Source organism: Mustelus asterias, chromosome 4 (assembly GCF_964213995.1).
Source record: "Mustelus asterias chromosome 4, sMusAst1.hap1.1, whole genome shotgun sequence".
NCBI classification, from domain to species: domain Eukaryota; kingdom Metazoa; phylum Chordata; class Chondrichthyes; order Carcharhiniformes; family Triakidae; genus Mustelus; species Mustelus asterias.
Window position 1 is genome coordinate 52,944,331 of NC_135804.1, and position 16,961 is coordinate 52,961,291.

At 44.5% G+C, this 16,961-nt stretch overlaps 1 protein-coding gene across 1 annotated transcript in view; it reads right to left on the reverse strand.

Moving 5' to 3' along the window:
• Positions 1-501: 501 nt before the first annotated feature.
• pla2g15 (phospholipase A2, group XV) overlaps positions 502-16,961 on the reverse strand; it is a 43,237-nt gene continuing 26,777 nt past the window's right edge. Inside the window, exons 3-6 of the mRNA XM_078211036.1 lie at positions 13,946-14,064; positions 6,319-6,417; positions 4,168-4,392; positions 502-3,337 (exon numbers count right to left, since the gene is read on the reverse strand). Coding sequence (XP_078067162.1) covers positions 2,817-3,337; positions 4,168-4,392; positions 6,319-6,417; positions 13,946-14,064 — 964 coding nt within the window. The 3' untranslated portion in view covers positions 502-2,816. The remainder of the gene's footprint in view (positions 3,338-4,167; positions 4,393-6,318; positions 6,418-13,945; positions 14,065-16,961) is intronic.

The window sequence follows — 16,961 nt, forward strand, 5'->3', positions numbered from 1 at the left end:
ATTTATAACAAACTTTCAGAGTCAACGTCAGTCTAGGATTTTTTAATTGTCAGAAACGTTTTGAAATGTAAACTAGACACTAAAGGCTTTTTCTAAAAATCTCTCCTCAAGCCCAGCCTGCTTTCACCTCTAGATTCAGGCACACTACTGCTGATTTTCAATTAATTGTCATTTGGGAGCCAAGGAACTATCAAAGTTGAAGCTTGGATCTTGGTCCCCATCCTATCTTGGTCTCGACAAACATTGCCCACCACCCGGTCACACGGCCCCGCCCACCACCCGGTCACACGGCCCCGCCCACCACCCGGTCACACGGCCCCGCCCACCACCCGGTCACACGGCCCCGCCCACCACCCGGTCACACTGCCCCGCCCACCACCCGGTCACACTGCCCCGCCCACCACCCGGTCACACTGCCCCGCCCACCACCCGGTCACACTGCCCCGCCCACCACCCGGTCACACTGCCCCGCCCACCACCCGGTCACACTGCCCCGCCCACCACCCGGTCACACTGCCCCGCCCCCAAGATGGAGGATGTACCACATGTATAATGCTAATCCCATTTTAAGTTCTTTTTACAAATATGTGCATGAGTCAGTTTTTTTTTCTAAATCCAGATGCCATTTCACTGCTGTCAGACTGTAAAGTGTGTCCCTCCCTCCAAATGCCACATTCCTGTACTAACGAGTTTAAGCCCACCCAGCTTTCAAGCATCTAGACTGTTGTCACAAACCATGGAGGATTACAAGTTCGTTTGGTATCTGAGCCAGAAAGGAGGTGTCAGCAGTTTCATGAGTGGAATATGAAGGAAAATGAACGTGGGACATGGGATAGGGTGAGCTTGGGTAGGACATGATACAGAATAGGAGAGAAAGTGGATGAAGGATTTGGATAGGGGAGAGCTGGGAGACAGATGATTTTGTGGGGGGCAGGGTGGGGGAGAGAGAAGGGAAATAGAGCAATCTAAACAAGTGGTGACAAAATCCACAAGTGAAAAAGGCACAGAAATAGACAGATAGACAAATTATTTATCAACATCTATTGCACTAACAGGAACAAAATATTACACAACCATACTCTAATATTCCTGGCTGGAAGTCATAAAAAATTTAAACAACTTTAACCACAGAAGATAGAAAAGGTGATAGAATCATAGAATCCTGTAGTAGAGAAGGAGGCCATTTGGCCCAACGATCTTGCACCGACCACAATGCCACCCAGGCCCTATCCCCGTAACCCCATGTATTTACCCTCCTAGTCTCCCTTGTCAAACAACAACTATTGGTTATGAAAATTAAATCTTGTCAAAAGGACAAGATTTGATTTTCATGACCAATAGTGGATTTGCCCTCGGAAACATCAGTTCTGGGGAATACAAGGCACTATTTCTCCTCTATTTTGAATAGTGACAACTGTAAAAAGGTCCCAAGGAGGAGGATTCAAATTATGGAGAGCAAATCCAAAATTAGGAAGCTAAGAAATACCCATGTTGATCAAACAATGGCATAATCTGTCAAATAGTCTAATGGAAGTTAAATATAGGGATAAATAACAAAAATTCAAATTACAGTTTAGATGCCTAGATGAGAGGGGTTAGGGTACGAGAGGAATGGCTTTAATGAGCTGAATGTCATTCTTAGCTTTGCTTTTGTACTTAGCTCAGCATGTTCGCCATGGCCAGTACTGCTTCCTAGATTTCCCTTGCTAACATTCCCTAATCCTACTTTACGAATAGCACACCAATGTATTTAATCACAATGGTTCACACGTGATTGGCACCAAATTGGGCCAGGAAGTGTGGAGTGAACTCACACTCTTTAACAATGGTCTCAAACCAGGGCCTACCAACAGACTTTTCAAAATAACATGGAGGTGCCTACTGAACATAGCCAGCTCTACGAGTGGTGACCACCAGGGGTGCCATGGTCTGGTGGGGGGAGGCATCATGGTCAAGGAGTGAGCACGAGTGATGGGTTTGGTGTGTGCCAGGAGGTAGAGGCAGAGTGGGACAAACATCACACCGGATAGACAGACTCCGCAGAGAGAACAGGCACACCCATCTCACGGATATCTGTAAGTAAATACTTAGTTTTTTAAAAAAGCATATTGAAACATTCCTTACATGCAGCATGATGGGACAGGAGTGTGTGTGTGCCCCATTTGAATAAAAACAATTTGAGAACCACTATCCTTGCGGAAGCAGAGATTGCTAACGTTTATCTTGCTTCAGTATCCGTTGGTTAAAGGGTTCAGCAGCAATCTATTTCCCAGGAAGCGATAGACGTGGTCGGATTGTAATCATTAAATGGTTGTGAAGAATAAATAGGGTTACTTCTGTTTAACTTCTCAAACTGTATTCATGATGAATTATTGCTGCCAACCACCCCCTCACTTTCCCCCACAACCTCATCTTAACCAGAGGCTCAGTCATGGTTGAAGAAGACTTGCTACTCTGTACGTTGACTACTGTACCGTCATTCCTATGTTCCTGCCTGAACAAAACGGGAAAGACTCAAATCAAACAGCATTAACCCCATAAAATGTGGAACACAGCTTACTTAGCACCTGTTTGGATTATACATGCACTATTCAGAGTGGCAGGAGTGAGGGTTTCACTACTCGGAGCTCCTCGATTAGAGAAAGGAAATTAGTTGGATTGTTACACACTCACGCTCCAAAAAAGCCAGATGTCAACCATTGTAAAGAATAGATTCATGACACAGAATTCAATCACCAATATTCTACCGCAGGTCACCATCAAAACGTGGCGAGACTCAAAGGTGTCCTCTCGCTTTTGGGATAACCAAGGTGAATTCATAATAGAGGTAAATCAAATAGGATCTTCTGGATGTAGGATATCGTGGTCAGGTTGGACAGCATATTGATATGTTCATTTGAAGGCAACTCCTTCATATATACTTTGCCTTTCTGCTTCCCTGCCCAGTTTTGGCACTGAAGGGCACTCACTAGGTTAACCGTCCCATCACCCTCTCCATTTTGGACTTTGGGTTCTTGGTCAGGAAAAACAGTGTAATAAAAGGACTCGGGTGTTGGCACTCCTGTTCCATATAGGCAGTGTATGGTCACCCCAGGGGCAGTTAAGTTGTACACCAGCGATTCAGTGCTTTGCCTCATAAGCCACCCATCTTTAAAGTTGATATCCTGGTAGAATTTCTGGTAGTCCTTCATGGTATAATTGTACGTTGGCGTGGTGATGAATATTTTGTCCATGGACCAGGTGTTGTTATAAGGAAGGAGCCAGTTTGTGGAGACAGCAGTACGCTGCTGTTCACGGATCTTCAGTGGGCTGATGACAGGAACTCGATCATTGTCTCCTATGGAGGTTAAGCAGAGTTTAAACCCAGTCTTTAGTGCTCATCGAATTGTACAGCACAGAAACAGGCCATTTGGCCCAAATGCGTCAATGCTAACATCCTCCCATATTTCACTCCCTCCCAGCCAATCCTTTCTCCCTTTGCCTCAACATTTTCGATGGAACATGCTGTTATACATTCTAACCACTCGAGCAAAAAGCCAGCCTGAAGTTACACACATTCCCCTTAACATAAAATGGAACTATAGCAGTTTATAACGTAGAATTATTGATGCGCGATTGATTCACATGGGAGGCTAGGACGTACCCGGGAATAAAGGCTTTTATTCACAACAAGATTGGAGCACACTACTTAACAATACTATCCCAGACTAAGGGCGACTAGGAAGTAGCAGTGACCTTTATACCCCTGTAAGAAGGCGGAGCCGAACAGAGTGTACCATATAAACAATGATAACAGGTGGAACACCCCAACCCTAACCCCAACAGTAACAAGAGTAACATATGTACAAGTACCCATAGTGGTAACCATCTATGGTTCACCACAATTATATCATTTGACCCATTCTGTCTGTACCGGCTATTTGTTAGATTAGAACAATTCTAAACTAATCCCACTGGTCTTCCCTCTCCATTATTTTGCAGGAATCAATGGGCTCTGTCTCAACTATTCCCTACCACTTGGTGCCATCGTTCAGCCCGCATTAAGTTTTAGTACAAGCACAAATGATAGCAAGACAACTACATGTAAGTATCATTTATACTGTTGTCAGCGAACATCACCCTCGAGAGCTTTTACTCTCTTGCGGTTAGTGTGCCCCCATGACCTACCTGTAGCCAACACTCGCAGAGTCTTCGACACGCCTCCCCAAGGAGCCCCCAGCGCAACGTAGCATTTAATATACTTGTCTTTCCACTCCTGGGGCTGATGGTTGAGGAAGTAGAGTGTGTAGAGATTACCCATACTGTGCGCTATCAGGACAACAGGGCCGCCATACTTAATGTACATGAACTCAATCATCTTCTGTAGATCTTTAAAAAATTGCCCACTTTCATCTGGAGATAAAAACATTGGAACAGCACTGAGTTTTCTCCCAAGTAAAATGAGATTGGCCGACACATTCCTGACATAATCAAGGATCCCACGCACTCCGGACATATTCTCTTCCACCTTCTTCATTCAGGAGAAAGATACAAAAGTCTAAGGGCACTTACCAACTGACTCAAGAACAGCTTCTTCCCTGCTGCCATCAGACTTTTGAATGGACCGACCTTGCATTAAGTTGATCTTTCTCTACACCCTAGCTATGACTGTAACACCACATTCTGCATCCTCACTTTCCTTCTCTATGTACAGTATGCTTTGTCTGTATAGCGTGCAAGAAACAGTACTTATTAATGTACAGGAGAAGCCAAAAGGTATAAGCAGAGTCTATTGATGACAGAATTAAGGATCTGGATTTCAACAGGGCAAGAACGAAATTGAAGAGAAGCCATTGCTGGAAATATGTCAGTTGTCGTTGTACAAACAGGGATCTTGGTACAATTTTTGTTGAAGAAATTAATGTTTCCATGAGGATCAGGGACCTGGTTTTGACCAATAGGCTGGGGTGCAGTGAATATGCTGACAGGTCTGTCACTGAGTGAGCAACAAGCAGGGAGAGGGTGTGAGAGCGAGCGCGAGCGCGAGACAGCGGGTGGGAGTGGCAGGGCTGAAATGAAGTGTTGAGCCTCACCCTATTTTCCTTTGCAAAATACAGTAAAGTTATATTATGAAGCAAAAGCCAGAAGCAACCTCCCCCTCTGTATAAAATTATTCTGCTCCATGTGTAACACAACATGTACAGGAATAACATGGCTAAAGACTGGTCATTTCATAGGTACTTTGGACAGAAAGGTGCCCATGAACCATGCCAGAATCATGGAAAACTCTTCACTATTACAACACTTAAAACATTTGTAACTGATGAGAGGCATGCATAATAAAACATTTTTTTTCAAAACACAGGAATGGTTACCTCCAGCCTCATAGCCAAACTCTACTTTATTATAGAATAATTACCAGCTACAAATGTTACTCATAAGGAATCGGAAAAGCATTCTAAACATGGAGACCTTGCTGTTCTTAGTGTGGTTCAGAGGTCAACTAATGATGGAGGTCCTCAGGAGCTGCTGTGCACGCTGAGGTCTCTCTGCAACAGGGAGGTACTGGGGGAGAGGCTGACCTACAGAAACAGAAGCTGAACAATTTAAGAGCTTGCTCTGCCATGAATTATATCACAATCTTTCTTCTCTCTCTACCAAATGCCATCAGCTAAGACCTGCTCCCAGGTCTTTCCACTACACAGTAAATGTCACCCAGGGTGTCTCTCTGTCTGTCCCTACTTGTATCGCCCAGGGTGTCTCTCTGTCTGTCCCTATCTGTATCAATGCTATCTGTATCACCCAGGGTGTCTCACTGTCTGTCCCCATCTGTACCACCCAGGGTGCCTCTCTGTCTGTCCCTATCTGTATCACCCAGGGTGTCTCACTGTCTGTCCCTACCTGTATCACCCAGGGTGTCTCTCTGTCTGTCCCTATCTGTATCGATGCTATCTGTATCACCCAGGGTGTCTCTCTGTCTGTCCCTACTTGTATCACCCAGGGTGTCTCTCTGACTGTCCCTACTTATATCACCCAGGGTGTCTCTCTGTCTGTCCCTATCTGTATCGATGCTACCTGTATCACCCAGGGTGTCTCTCTGTCTGTCCCTATCTGTGGGTATGTGCCTGCTTTTGTTCAACACCTTTCCTAATGATACAGTCAAGGTTCAACGGATCTGATTTGGACAAATCACCAGTGGTAAACCTGGACTGAATCACCAACCTGCAGCATATCCATTGCTTTATGTTCAGACTTGGCCATTAAAGGACTTGCTCTTCCTTTCCCAAACATCAATAAACCCAAGACCCCCCCACACTTCAGAACTTAGGCTTCACTTACTGGGTGCCCGACGCCAATCATATGGAGCACCACGAACATCTTCATCTCTTAGATAGCCCCATTCCACCATAGACTTCACCAGAGTGTAGAAGTAAATCCCTGCAGAAACCAGGCAAAAAATAATGAGCAAAGTGGCAGCCAGTTACTGCAAAAGAGCAAAGTATCTCCTCAGTCTGTAGCGATTCCAATGCACGTCTCCCTCTCAACTCCGATCCTTCATTGTGCCCATCTTCAACACAAAACAGAAACTCAGAGAAGACATGAGGTTAATTGTGGGATACTCTGGGCATGGAATGCGCTGCCAGGGAGGGTGGTAGAGGCAGGTCGTCGCACATCCTTTAAAAAGTATCTGGATGAGCACTTGGCACATCATAACATTCAGGCTATGGGCCAAGTGCTGGCAGATGGGATTAGGTGGGAGTTCAGGTGTTTCTAATGTGTCGGTGCAGACTCGATGGGCCGAAGAGCCTCTTCTGCGCTGTATGATTCTATGATATGGGGGGGTGGTCAGGATTCTCAGAGTTAGGGAGAGCTCCTCACTGTGAAGACCTTGATGGAGATCAGTCTCTGGCTTTGTGCATGTGCTGCTATTGGTAGGAATCCAGGGTCAAACAGCAGAGCACAGTGGCATAAGTACTCAATCCATTCCTTATCTATCGAAGCAGAGCACCCGTAACAGTCAATTCTGAGCCAAAAGGTTACACTTGGCACAGATGGTGATCTGGTGCAAAATGCATCCACTTTGCAAAGTGAATTCCTAAGCTTGTGTTACTGCTTAAAATGATTTGCATATTTTTGAATGTAAAATCTGCCATTAACCAACACAACTGGGCAGCGTTTTAGAATGCAGTTGAAGAAAGGTTTTGCATTTTAAAAATGTAGGTAGTAACTTGGTAAGGTTTGATTAATGCAGGGCTTACTACAAAAAGAAAACATTTTAAAATCAGAGTCCAGCCAACACACAAGTAACCCAATTTTAAAGGAAATCTATACAGCAACATTCACCCGTTATTTGTATATAGCTGTCAGTATCTTTCAGCGTAATGCGAGTTTCCCGCTGGGCTGGGTGCATTTGGAGCTGAAATTCCTCCCTCTTTTGCATCGGTTCAGCCAATTTGACCAGCACAATGTAGCAGTAATGCAGGCCCTGTACTTGCTCCAAGGAGACTCAATCATTAGCACATGGGTACAAAGTCCACTGCATTTAGCAGCTTATAATCAGGTCGTTTGTTGACTGTTCAAAGTGCATACATGTCTTGAACTCTCCATCACAAATAGTTTTTCTGGACCTCAAAGTAATAATTCACTCTGTAAACCTACATCCTGACCAGTATCAAGCACCAGTACAGTGGAGCAAAGCCATCAATGTGAAACATTAACTCTGTTACTCTTCCAGCAGATGTTGCCAGACCCACACAGTGTTTTGAACATTTCGGGTTTTCTTCTCCTCCCGATACAATGAGGTTTGCTGTTGATAAAGTGGAGAAATAAAACAACGCCCCACGTTTTGATGTAATGGTGAGGCCTTCGGTGCTCACTTATTATGGAGTCACTGAGGCGGTAAGCTCTGCACACGTACACAGTTCAACCCAGATTCATCCAGTTTCGTCATAAGCATCACCACACCGGTAACTGATTAGACACAGAATTCTATAGACTTGAAGGGTGTGACATTGCAATACCTGCCCCCACAACACTCGTCCATTCAAGGTGAACTTTTAACAGCACAAGTCTTAATTTCTGCCGAACAATCACTCTAATGCTGAACGTTTACATTTACAAATGTAGCGTCTCATGCCTTCAGATTTTAATCATTGACGATAATGTCTGGCAGCCAGGTGATGGATTTAAATGCAAAGATTAACAGGCAGAGAGGTAGAGGGTTGAGATATTACACATAGTATTTTCCCATTGGGTCTAAAGTTGAGTAAAGTTTATTTATTTGTCACAAGTAGGCTTACATTAACACTGCAATGAATTTACTGTGAAAGTCCTCCAGCCGCCATACTCTGCTTCTGTTTGGATACACTGAGGGAGAATTTAACATGGCCAAAGCATCTAATCAGCACGTCTTTCTGCGAGAGGAAACCGGAATACCCAGAGGAAATCCACGCAGACACGGGGAGAATGTGCAGACTCCGCACAGAGTGACCCAAGCTGGGAATCGAACCTGGGTTCCCGGTGCTGTGAGGCAGCAGTGCTAACCACTGTGCCACCATGTCTCAGCGCCGTATGGACTGTATGTGGTGGGCAAAATCCCAGTAAACCCGGATATGGGGGCAAGGGGGCGATCGTTTGGACAGTTCATAGTTTCCCATTCTGGTGGGTGCAAGAGTGTGGGTATACATTTATAACTTGACCGTGGGGCAATAGTTTCATATATTTTAACTCAAAGAATCTCTTAAATAAAAGTTCCAAAGTTGAATTTGGGTTCTTTATGAACGGCTCATCAAAGTCAATCCACCAGAAACAGCAATAGTTAATGTGTTAGCGGTTAATAGGAAAACAAGTAGCTACACTGTTAAAGTTACCAGTGCCTCTTGTATGTAATGAATAATAAACAACTTTGCATTTTCGCTTTCACTGAAAAGATTTTTGTGCTCACAATTATTTCGGAGTTTTGCTAGGGCAAATAGGAAAAGATATTTCCACTGGTAGGTTCATCGACAAACCAGGGGACACAGACTTAAAATAAACTGACAAAAAAGCCACAAGGGAATGGTGGATAAATTATTTTGAATCAGCAAGTTCTTGTGGTGCTGGAAAGGGTCGTGGAAACAGATCAATAGGGAACAAATCCTCAACTGAAAAAGGAACAAAAGAAATTGCACAGCTATGGGATTAATTGGACAGCTATTTCAAAAAGCCAGTATCAGCACAATGGGCTGAGTGGCCTCTTCCTCATAGTACGCTTCAATGATTCAGGGCTGCAGATGTGCTCGTGAGCTCCTCTAGCTCAGACCCATTCAACTGGAAACCAAGCCCGTAATGCACTTTGACAAGAATTCTCTCCAGGTCCTGCTGTCTTCCTGATGTTAATCTGGGGTTTGATGGAACTCTGGGACAGAGCCACAAATAATTTCATTCATCACAGGCTGATGACTTCTTCCACACCGACACACCAGACATAGTGGAAAGGAATTTATTTAAACAGGAGAACAACTGCTCTGGAGAAATACTGGATTGATTCGCAAATAATCCCTTCCTACATCATTGGTTAATAAACCTTTAAATAAAATCACACATTGACAGAGCAGCATTAACATAGCAAAAGATCCCAAGACACTTCACCACAGTGTAATCAGACCATCAGATATAGGAGCAGAATTAGGCCATTCAGCCCATCGAGTCTGCTCTGCCATTCAATTATGGCTGATATGATTCTCATCCCCATTCTCCTGCCTTCTCCCTGTAACTCTTGATCCCCTTATTGATCAAGAACCTATTGATCTGACACTGAGCAGCGCAAGGATCAATTAGAACACATGACCAAAGGTTTGGTTAGAAAGACCGGTTTCAAGGAAGGTTTTGAAGGAGGGAACGAAGGTAGAGAACTGGAGAGGTTTTGGGAGGGAATTGCCAGAGCTGTCAAGCTCAAGGTATGTCTGCCAATGGCGCAGTGATTAAAATTGGGCATGAACAGGAGGGTGGAATCAGAGGAGCACAGATAATCTCAAAGAAGTGTAAGACTGAAGGAATTACAGAGATGGGAGGAGAGAGGCCACAAAGTGTTCCGAAAACAGAAAAAATTTTTTAAATCGAGATAATCTCGGATCAGAAATAGTGATGAGCAGGAGCAAATTCCAATAACAGGCAGCAAAGTCATGGGGCTCTAAGAGGGAAGGAGAATGAAGCTGGGTTTAAGTGACATGCTGGGGAATTGCCTCCCTATAACAGAATCGGCAGCAGCTTGCAGCAATATGAAGACTAACTGACCTGGGTGCCTACAGGCTTCTTCGCTTTAAACCAGGTCCACTAGATGAGTTGACCTTGGTGAATCTGGTAAGGGTGTTATGGGCCCACCACCATTGTACAAGCATCCAGGCACCAGGCTTTAGCACAAATGAATGCAACATCAAAACTAAAACCATTGCCATTCTTAGAAGGACATGACGTCGTCCAGCTGGGTAAGTGAGACACTCCATGTGAAAGGAGCTGAATTAGTCAGTGCTGTGTTAGAGCTTCTCAGTTGGGATGGTGGGGCAGGGGAAGGAAGGGGTGCTGCAACTGGCCCCATTGCCTCTGGGCTAGGTATGTGTATGTCAAATGTAGAGGGGCCCAGCTGTGACACTCACTGCAGTTTGATAACTTGCTAAACTGCACTGTATGAAGGCTTGCACCTGTTTAGGTCACAGGGAGGAGCTGCAAGAACGTTTGGTGCCATGGCAACTGCACCACAACAAAAGGCAATGTCTTCAGCAAAGGGGTCTGGTGGGGGTGGTAAACAATAAAACTGTTTTCCTAATGGTGAGAGACTGGGAGTTACGGAGGAGCAGAGAGATTTGGATGTCTATGTACATACAGTAAATCACTAAAAGTTATTGGGCTGATGCAAAAAAGTGGTCAAGAAATGTTGGCCTTTATCTTCAAATGGTTGAGACTGAAATGGGAGGCAGCACTTCACAGTTAGAGACAGTCTTTAGTCAGGATTATCTGTAGTGGAGCATTTAATCCTGGGTTCCGTAAGCCAGGAAGGAATATATTGGTTTTGGAGGGGGACTGATGCAAATTTACAAAAACGTTTTCCAGGTTTCAAGGGCTAAGTTACGAAAAATAAAGAGGCTGCGTAACCTTGGTCAGTATTCCCCATGGTTTAGATGGTTTGAGTGATCAAATTAAGCTATAAAATGGCAAAATGGTTTGAGGGGGAGATATGAAACTTGAGCATTGCTGAAATAAAGACAGGTGTTGTTGAAGCTTTTCATGTTGCACTCATCAGGACAATTCACAAGAATACCAATTGTAAAGGGAACAACAATTTATACTGCATTTATATTGCTCTGTTTCCACAGAGAAACTATTTCCTCTGAATGAAGGATATCGAAATCAAGGGGGCACAATTTTTGGATTGGAGTTAGGCCTAGGGTTCAATTTGGGAATCACTTTCATAGGTCAAGGAAATCTGGAACATTTCTCCAAAAGGTTGTGGGCGCTGGGTTAACTGCAATTTCCAAGACTGTTTTTAAAAAAACAATTGACTAAGAGTATTGAGGGATTCAGATGAAAGGAATGTAGATGGAGTTAGGATATCGATCAGCCATGATCAAAATCAAATGGCAAAACAGACTGGAGGGGCAGAATGGCCTATTGTTCCTATCCTCCTCCATAATGTGAAGTTAAATTTCTCATAGAATGCAGCAGAGGTGGCGTTTCAAGCCTGGAGTTAAGGTACACGATTGAGGCATAGTTACTCCATATCTAGTCTGTGTTCCTTAGATTTGGGAGTGATTGATCACAAAATCCCTACAGTGCAGTAGGAGACCATTCAGTCCATCAAGTCTGCACCAACTCTCTGACAGAGCATCTTATCCAGGCCCATCACCCTGCCTTATCCCCTTGTCCAATCCACCTAACTTGCACATCTTTGGACTGTGGGAAGAAACAGGAGCACCCGGAGGAAACCCACGCAGACACAGGGAGAAAGTGTAAACTCCACACAGATAGTCACCCAAGGCTGGAATCGAACCCGGGTCCGTGGTGCTGTGAGGCAGCAGTGCTAACCACTGTGCCATCGTACCGCCCCAGAAATGAAAACTGTTCCCTTTTTTTGCACCATTACATTTGTGACCACAAAAACCACCCAGCAGGGGAGAGGGAGAGAGATAACTCGCAGTCAAAGTGACCTCTCAGCCAACAACGGAGGATCAGACTCTCACAGGGAATCTTACTCAAATGCACAGAGGGCTGGTTAACACTCCGTCTGTTGTTAAAAGCCTGACTAAAAAAGGGGGAACTAAACTGAAAACCATGTTTCAAAGTGAAAGAACTACCTCATTCCAACAAACAGCTGCTATTTTCGAGATGTGAGGCACTATAACAGCAAAGGCACTCGTTTTTAATAATAGAACATATAACTATAACTGGCTGGAAGAAACAGGTTTAAAATGTTTTGAGGCACATGCAAAAAATGAATCTGAAATACGAATGCATGATGTGGGTAAACAACAACACCGTTTGTACCTGGGCAAGTAATGAAGTCAACCAATGCAGTGCATGACACTGGCAATCTACAGTTACAGCACAAAGCTCCGACATTCGTGGGTGCAATGGTCTTTTTAATATGTGTCTTCTTTCTAATTGCCAATGTACCTCTCAACATGATCGCTCTTGGTTCCCTCCTCACCTGTCTCTCCAAGTTGATCACTATTAGCTCCTTTCTTTCCCACATTGCTGCATTGAGGCGTTCTGACTGCCCGTGTCCTGTTTCCCTCAGCTTGGCTCTGCTGGCAGCCTTGGCCCAGCAGTCACCTCTCAGTCAGAAGTTCGCAGGTTCAAGACCCACCCTTAGATACTCCAGCCAAAGAAAAAAAGTCTTCCCTTGCCTGTGCAGTACTGTGGGTGTGCTGCACTGATGGAGATACTGGGTGGGATTTTCTGCGCAACCTGCCACGTGTTTCATGGTGGCGGAGGCCGCTGGCTGGCAGTGGGATCTTCTGGTCCCTTTCTTGTCCCACCCTTGCCAACGTGGTTTCCTGTTGAGTGCACCCCTCTCCGCTGGGAAACTCATTCAGCCCATCGGCAGGGCCACAAGATCCACCGTCATGAACAGCCAAAAAGTTTCTGCCACTCTCTTTCAAATGAGACATTAAACCAAGGCTCTACCTCCATTCTCAGATAGGCACAAATGTTCCACCAGCACCATTCAAATGCCAACATCCTGGTCAATATCAACCCCACAACCAACTTTGGTGATTCTCTGCAATATAGGCCTTTAGTTCAAAAGCATTTCAGTGGCTGCAAAGTGCTCGGTGATGCCACAAAAGGTATTTATAAATTCAAGCTCCTTGCTCTCGCCTCCTCTTTTGTTCTTCTCCCTAACCCTTCGCTCTCTGCTCCCTTGGTGAATATCCCTTAGTCTCTGAACCCTGCCTCCACTCATCCTCCATTCTATACAAGATAAACCTGGCTTGATTCCCGGCTTGGGCCACTGTCTGTGTGGAGTTTGCACATTCTCCTAGTGTCTGTGTGGGTTTCCTCCGGGTGCTCCAGTTTCCTCCCACAGTCCAAAGATGTGCAGACTAGGTGCATTGGGCATGCTAAATTGCCCCTTAGTGTCACGGGATGCATAGGTTAGAGGGATTAGCGGGGTAAATATGTGGTATTACGCGGATAGGGCCTGGGTGGGATTGTTGTCAGTGCAGACTCGATGGGCTGAATGGCCTCTTTCTGTACTGTAGGGGTTCTATGAAAAACAAAGCTAAACCAGAACTACATGTAGCTACTTCAGGGACCTCTATAGACAACACAAATACTGAGGGTGTCACACTTCTTTCGAAAGCAGCACGAGTTAAACAGAAGTCAAAAAACCAGTGCAAGGTTTCAAAGTTAAAGGCCCCTTTCCAAAATAAAAAGTCTTGCCCCATGTTAGGATTTTGCCAACTACGCGATACTTTTGATTAAAACTTACCAACAGCCCTTTTGCTGGGATCCAGGAATTCCAGCGGGTAGGTTTTGCCAAATCCAGGGACTCTCACATCAACACCAGGTGGCGTTTCTGTTGTTTTAGTTGTTGTATTGTAGATCAGCCTTCAAAGCAAAAGAAAACAAATAAATATATAACCAAATTCTAACAGTCACTCGGCCCTGCTGATGTTTCTCTTCATTCATTCACTGAGTGAAAACTCACTGGTACGTTCAGCATTTATTGGCCTCGAGAAAGTGATGGTGAGCCACCATCTTGAACATAACTGAATGGCTCGCTCGGCCAGTTCAGTCAACCACATTGCGGTGGGTCTGGAGTCACACGTAGGCCAGACTGCCTAAGGACAGCAGATTTCCTTCCCTAAAATGACATTAGGAAACCAGATGGGTTTTTATGGCAATCAATAATAGTTTAATGGTCACCACTATCAACAACTTCTTATTCCCAATGCATTTAATGAAGGGAATTGAAATACCCCGGGGGTCATTTTGGGATTTGGACTCACGTCTCCAGATCATTAATCCAGGCCTTGGGATTACTAGTCCAGTCACATTACACTATTGTTAGTTATTGTATGCCAGTGGGGTCATGAACTCAGAGTCACTACCTCCCACTTCAAAATCTGGGGCGGCACAGTGGCAGTGGTTAGCACTGCTGCCTCACAGTGCCAGGGACCCAGGTTCGATTCTGGCTTCCAGTCACTTCCTGTGTGGAGTTTGCCCATTCTCCCTGTGTCTGCGTCAGTTTCCTCCCACAGTCCATAGATGTGTGGGTTTGGTGGATTTCTCGTGATAAAATTGCCCCTGTCAGGGGATTAGCGGGATAAACGCATGGAATTAAGGGGATAGGGCCTGGGTGGGATTGTGGCCAGTGCAGACTCGATGGGCCGAATGGCCTTCTCCTGCACTGGAGTCACACGTAGGCCAGACTGCACTTGGTACAAAGAGCTTTAGGAGAACACGTTGATAGAAATCGTGTCATCTGCTCATTCTTGGAAATGTTCCGAATTGCTCCATAGCCCAAAAATGTTACTGTATAATTGAAAGTTATATCTGGGGAGAGGGACCTTGTCTAAAATGCAACTGATGAGGACAACAAGTTGCAATTATTCAGCTGCGATATACAGCAACATTTCGCAATATGTAAAAAAGGAAGGAACAATGGAGGTGAGCAAGTAGGACATCAGGAAGCTCTTTGTCAATGCCGTTACATTTTGGACAGTCCTCCCAATTAGTGACATTACTCAAGAGGAATTCGACATTGCAAGGTACAAAGATTCCGACAGAAAATGCTCCTCTTTGTCAACTCTCCGTTATAATGGAGAGTATTCAATTTCAAGACAGTGGTACACAGCAGCAGGGCGAAAGGAAAGAAAGAAAGAAAATCAATTAGGAACAAACCTCTGATCAAAAATTCCAAAGCTGATAGTGTGGGTGAGAATCCTGTTGCTAATGACGCATCCAGTATATTTACCAGAAAGTGCATTTTTACAGAAAAAATTCCTGAGGGGGCCATCACCTGACGGATTTGAGTTTACAGGATCATTTAACACTCAAAGTGCAGCAATTTGGTACACGAACTTGCTGTGAAAAGAACTTAATCAGACAACCTCGAAATCTAAAAGTTCATAGAGTAAAACGAGTAAAAGTCTTTTCCAGGATTGCTAGGTCAGGCTGTAGCAAAAAGCCCCTGGGTAGGCCGCAAGGAAGCGGGACTCCAATAACACAATGAGCCAGCTGCCACTTTCTTAGGAAACTCTACCACTGTCACACCCTCAGTTAGTTGTCCAGCCAAAGGAGAAGCTGACAGCATAGGAAACAGGCCAAAATGGGGAAATCCTTTAGCTCAATTTCTAAATCTCTCGATGTATCTTTTCAGTGCTAAATGCAGAACTCGATGGTCACAGAGATTGTTTCTTCCTCCCTCCAGTCATTTGCCAGCATTCTCATTGGTTTGCTCTGGATCCTAACTAGCTTCAGTGGTGTGTACTCAGCCTTCCAACCTCCTGAATTGCCAGACTGCTAGCTTAACCTCACATTATAGGTTTCTATAATGCTTACAGCATAGAAGGAGACAATGTGGCCCACTCATTGTGCCAGCTTTTACTAGTCAAGTCTAAAAGTAACCCAATGGTCTGCTCTCAACCCACATCTGCTGCTTCAAGTATCTCGATCTTTCCCTGAAAAGGTACAATCTGCCCCAAACACTCTTCGCACACATGCATACACAATGGTTAAAACATTTCATCCGGACCCCTTCAATGAAGCAACAAAAGCTTAGCTTCACTAAGTCTTCATAGACACCAGCTTCTTCATATCTCTTACAAATCCAGTGACTCCAGCCTTTGTTCTTCCTTTGTTGACATTTTTGCCTTCATCATTTCCTCACGTCTCAAATGCAGCTCCTTTATTTGCTCAATTCCTGTTGCTGCTTAGAGCGTTGTTGTGTGTTCAAGTGCACTCACTTCCATCCAACTCAGCACGGCTCAACTCTGTATAAAACCTCAGCATGTTCAAGACTGGATTGTTGCTATTGGTTCCACAAACACTTTAAGGTGCTCTGCTCCTTTGAGCAGTGATAATTATTTATGTAGCATACATCAGCAGGTTATCCACTTACTCCAGTCAAATCCAGTAATGTCCGAGTTACCATTTGCACTTAATTCTATCCGTCCATTTCTGATCAAAATTAGCACTTAAACTTTGATTTGATTTATTATTGTCACATGTATTAGAAAACAGTGATAAGTATTGTTTCTTGCGCACTATACAGCCAAAGCATACAGTTCATAGAGAAGGGAAGGAGGGAATGCAGGATGTAATGTTACAGTCATAGCTAGAGTGTAGAGAAAGATCAACTTAATCAAGGTAGGTCCATTCAGAAGTCTGATGGCAGCAGGGAAAAAGCTGTTTGAGTCGATTGGTACACGTCCTCAGACTTTTGTATCTTTTTCCTGACGGAAGAAGGTGGAAGAGGGCATGTCTAGGTTGTGTGGGGTCCT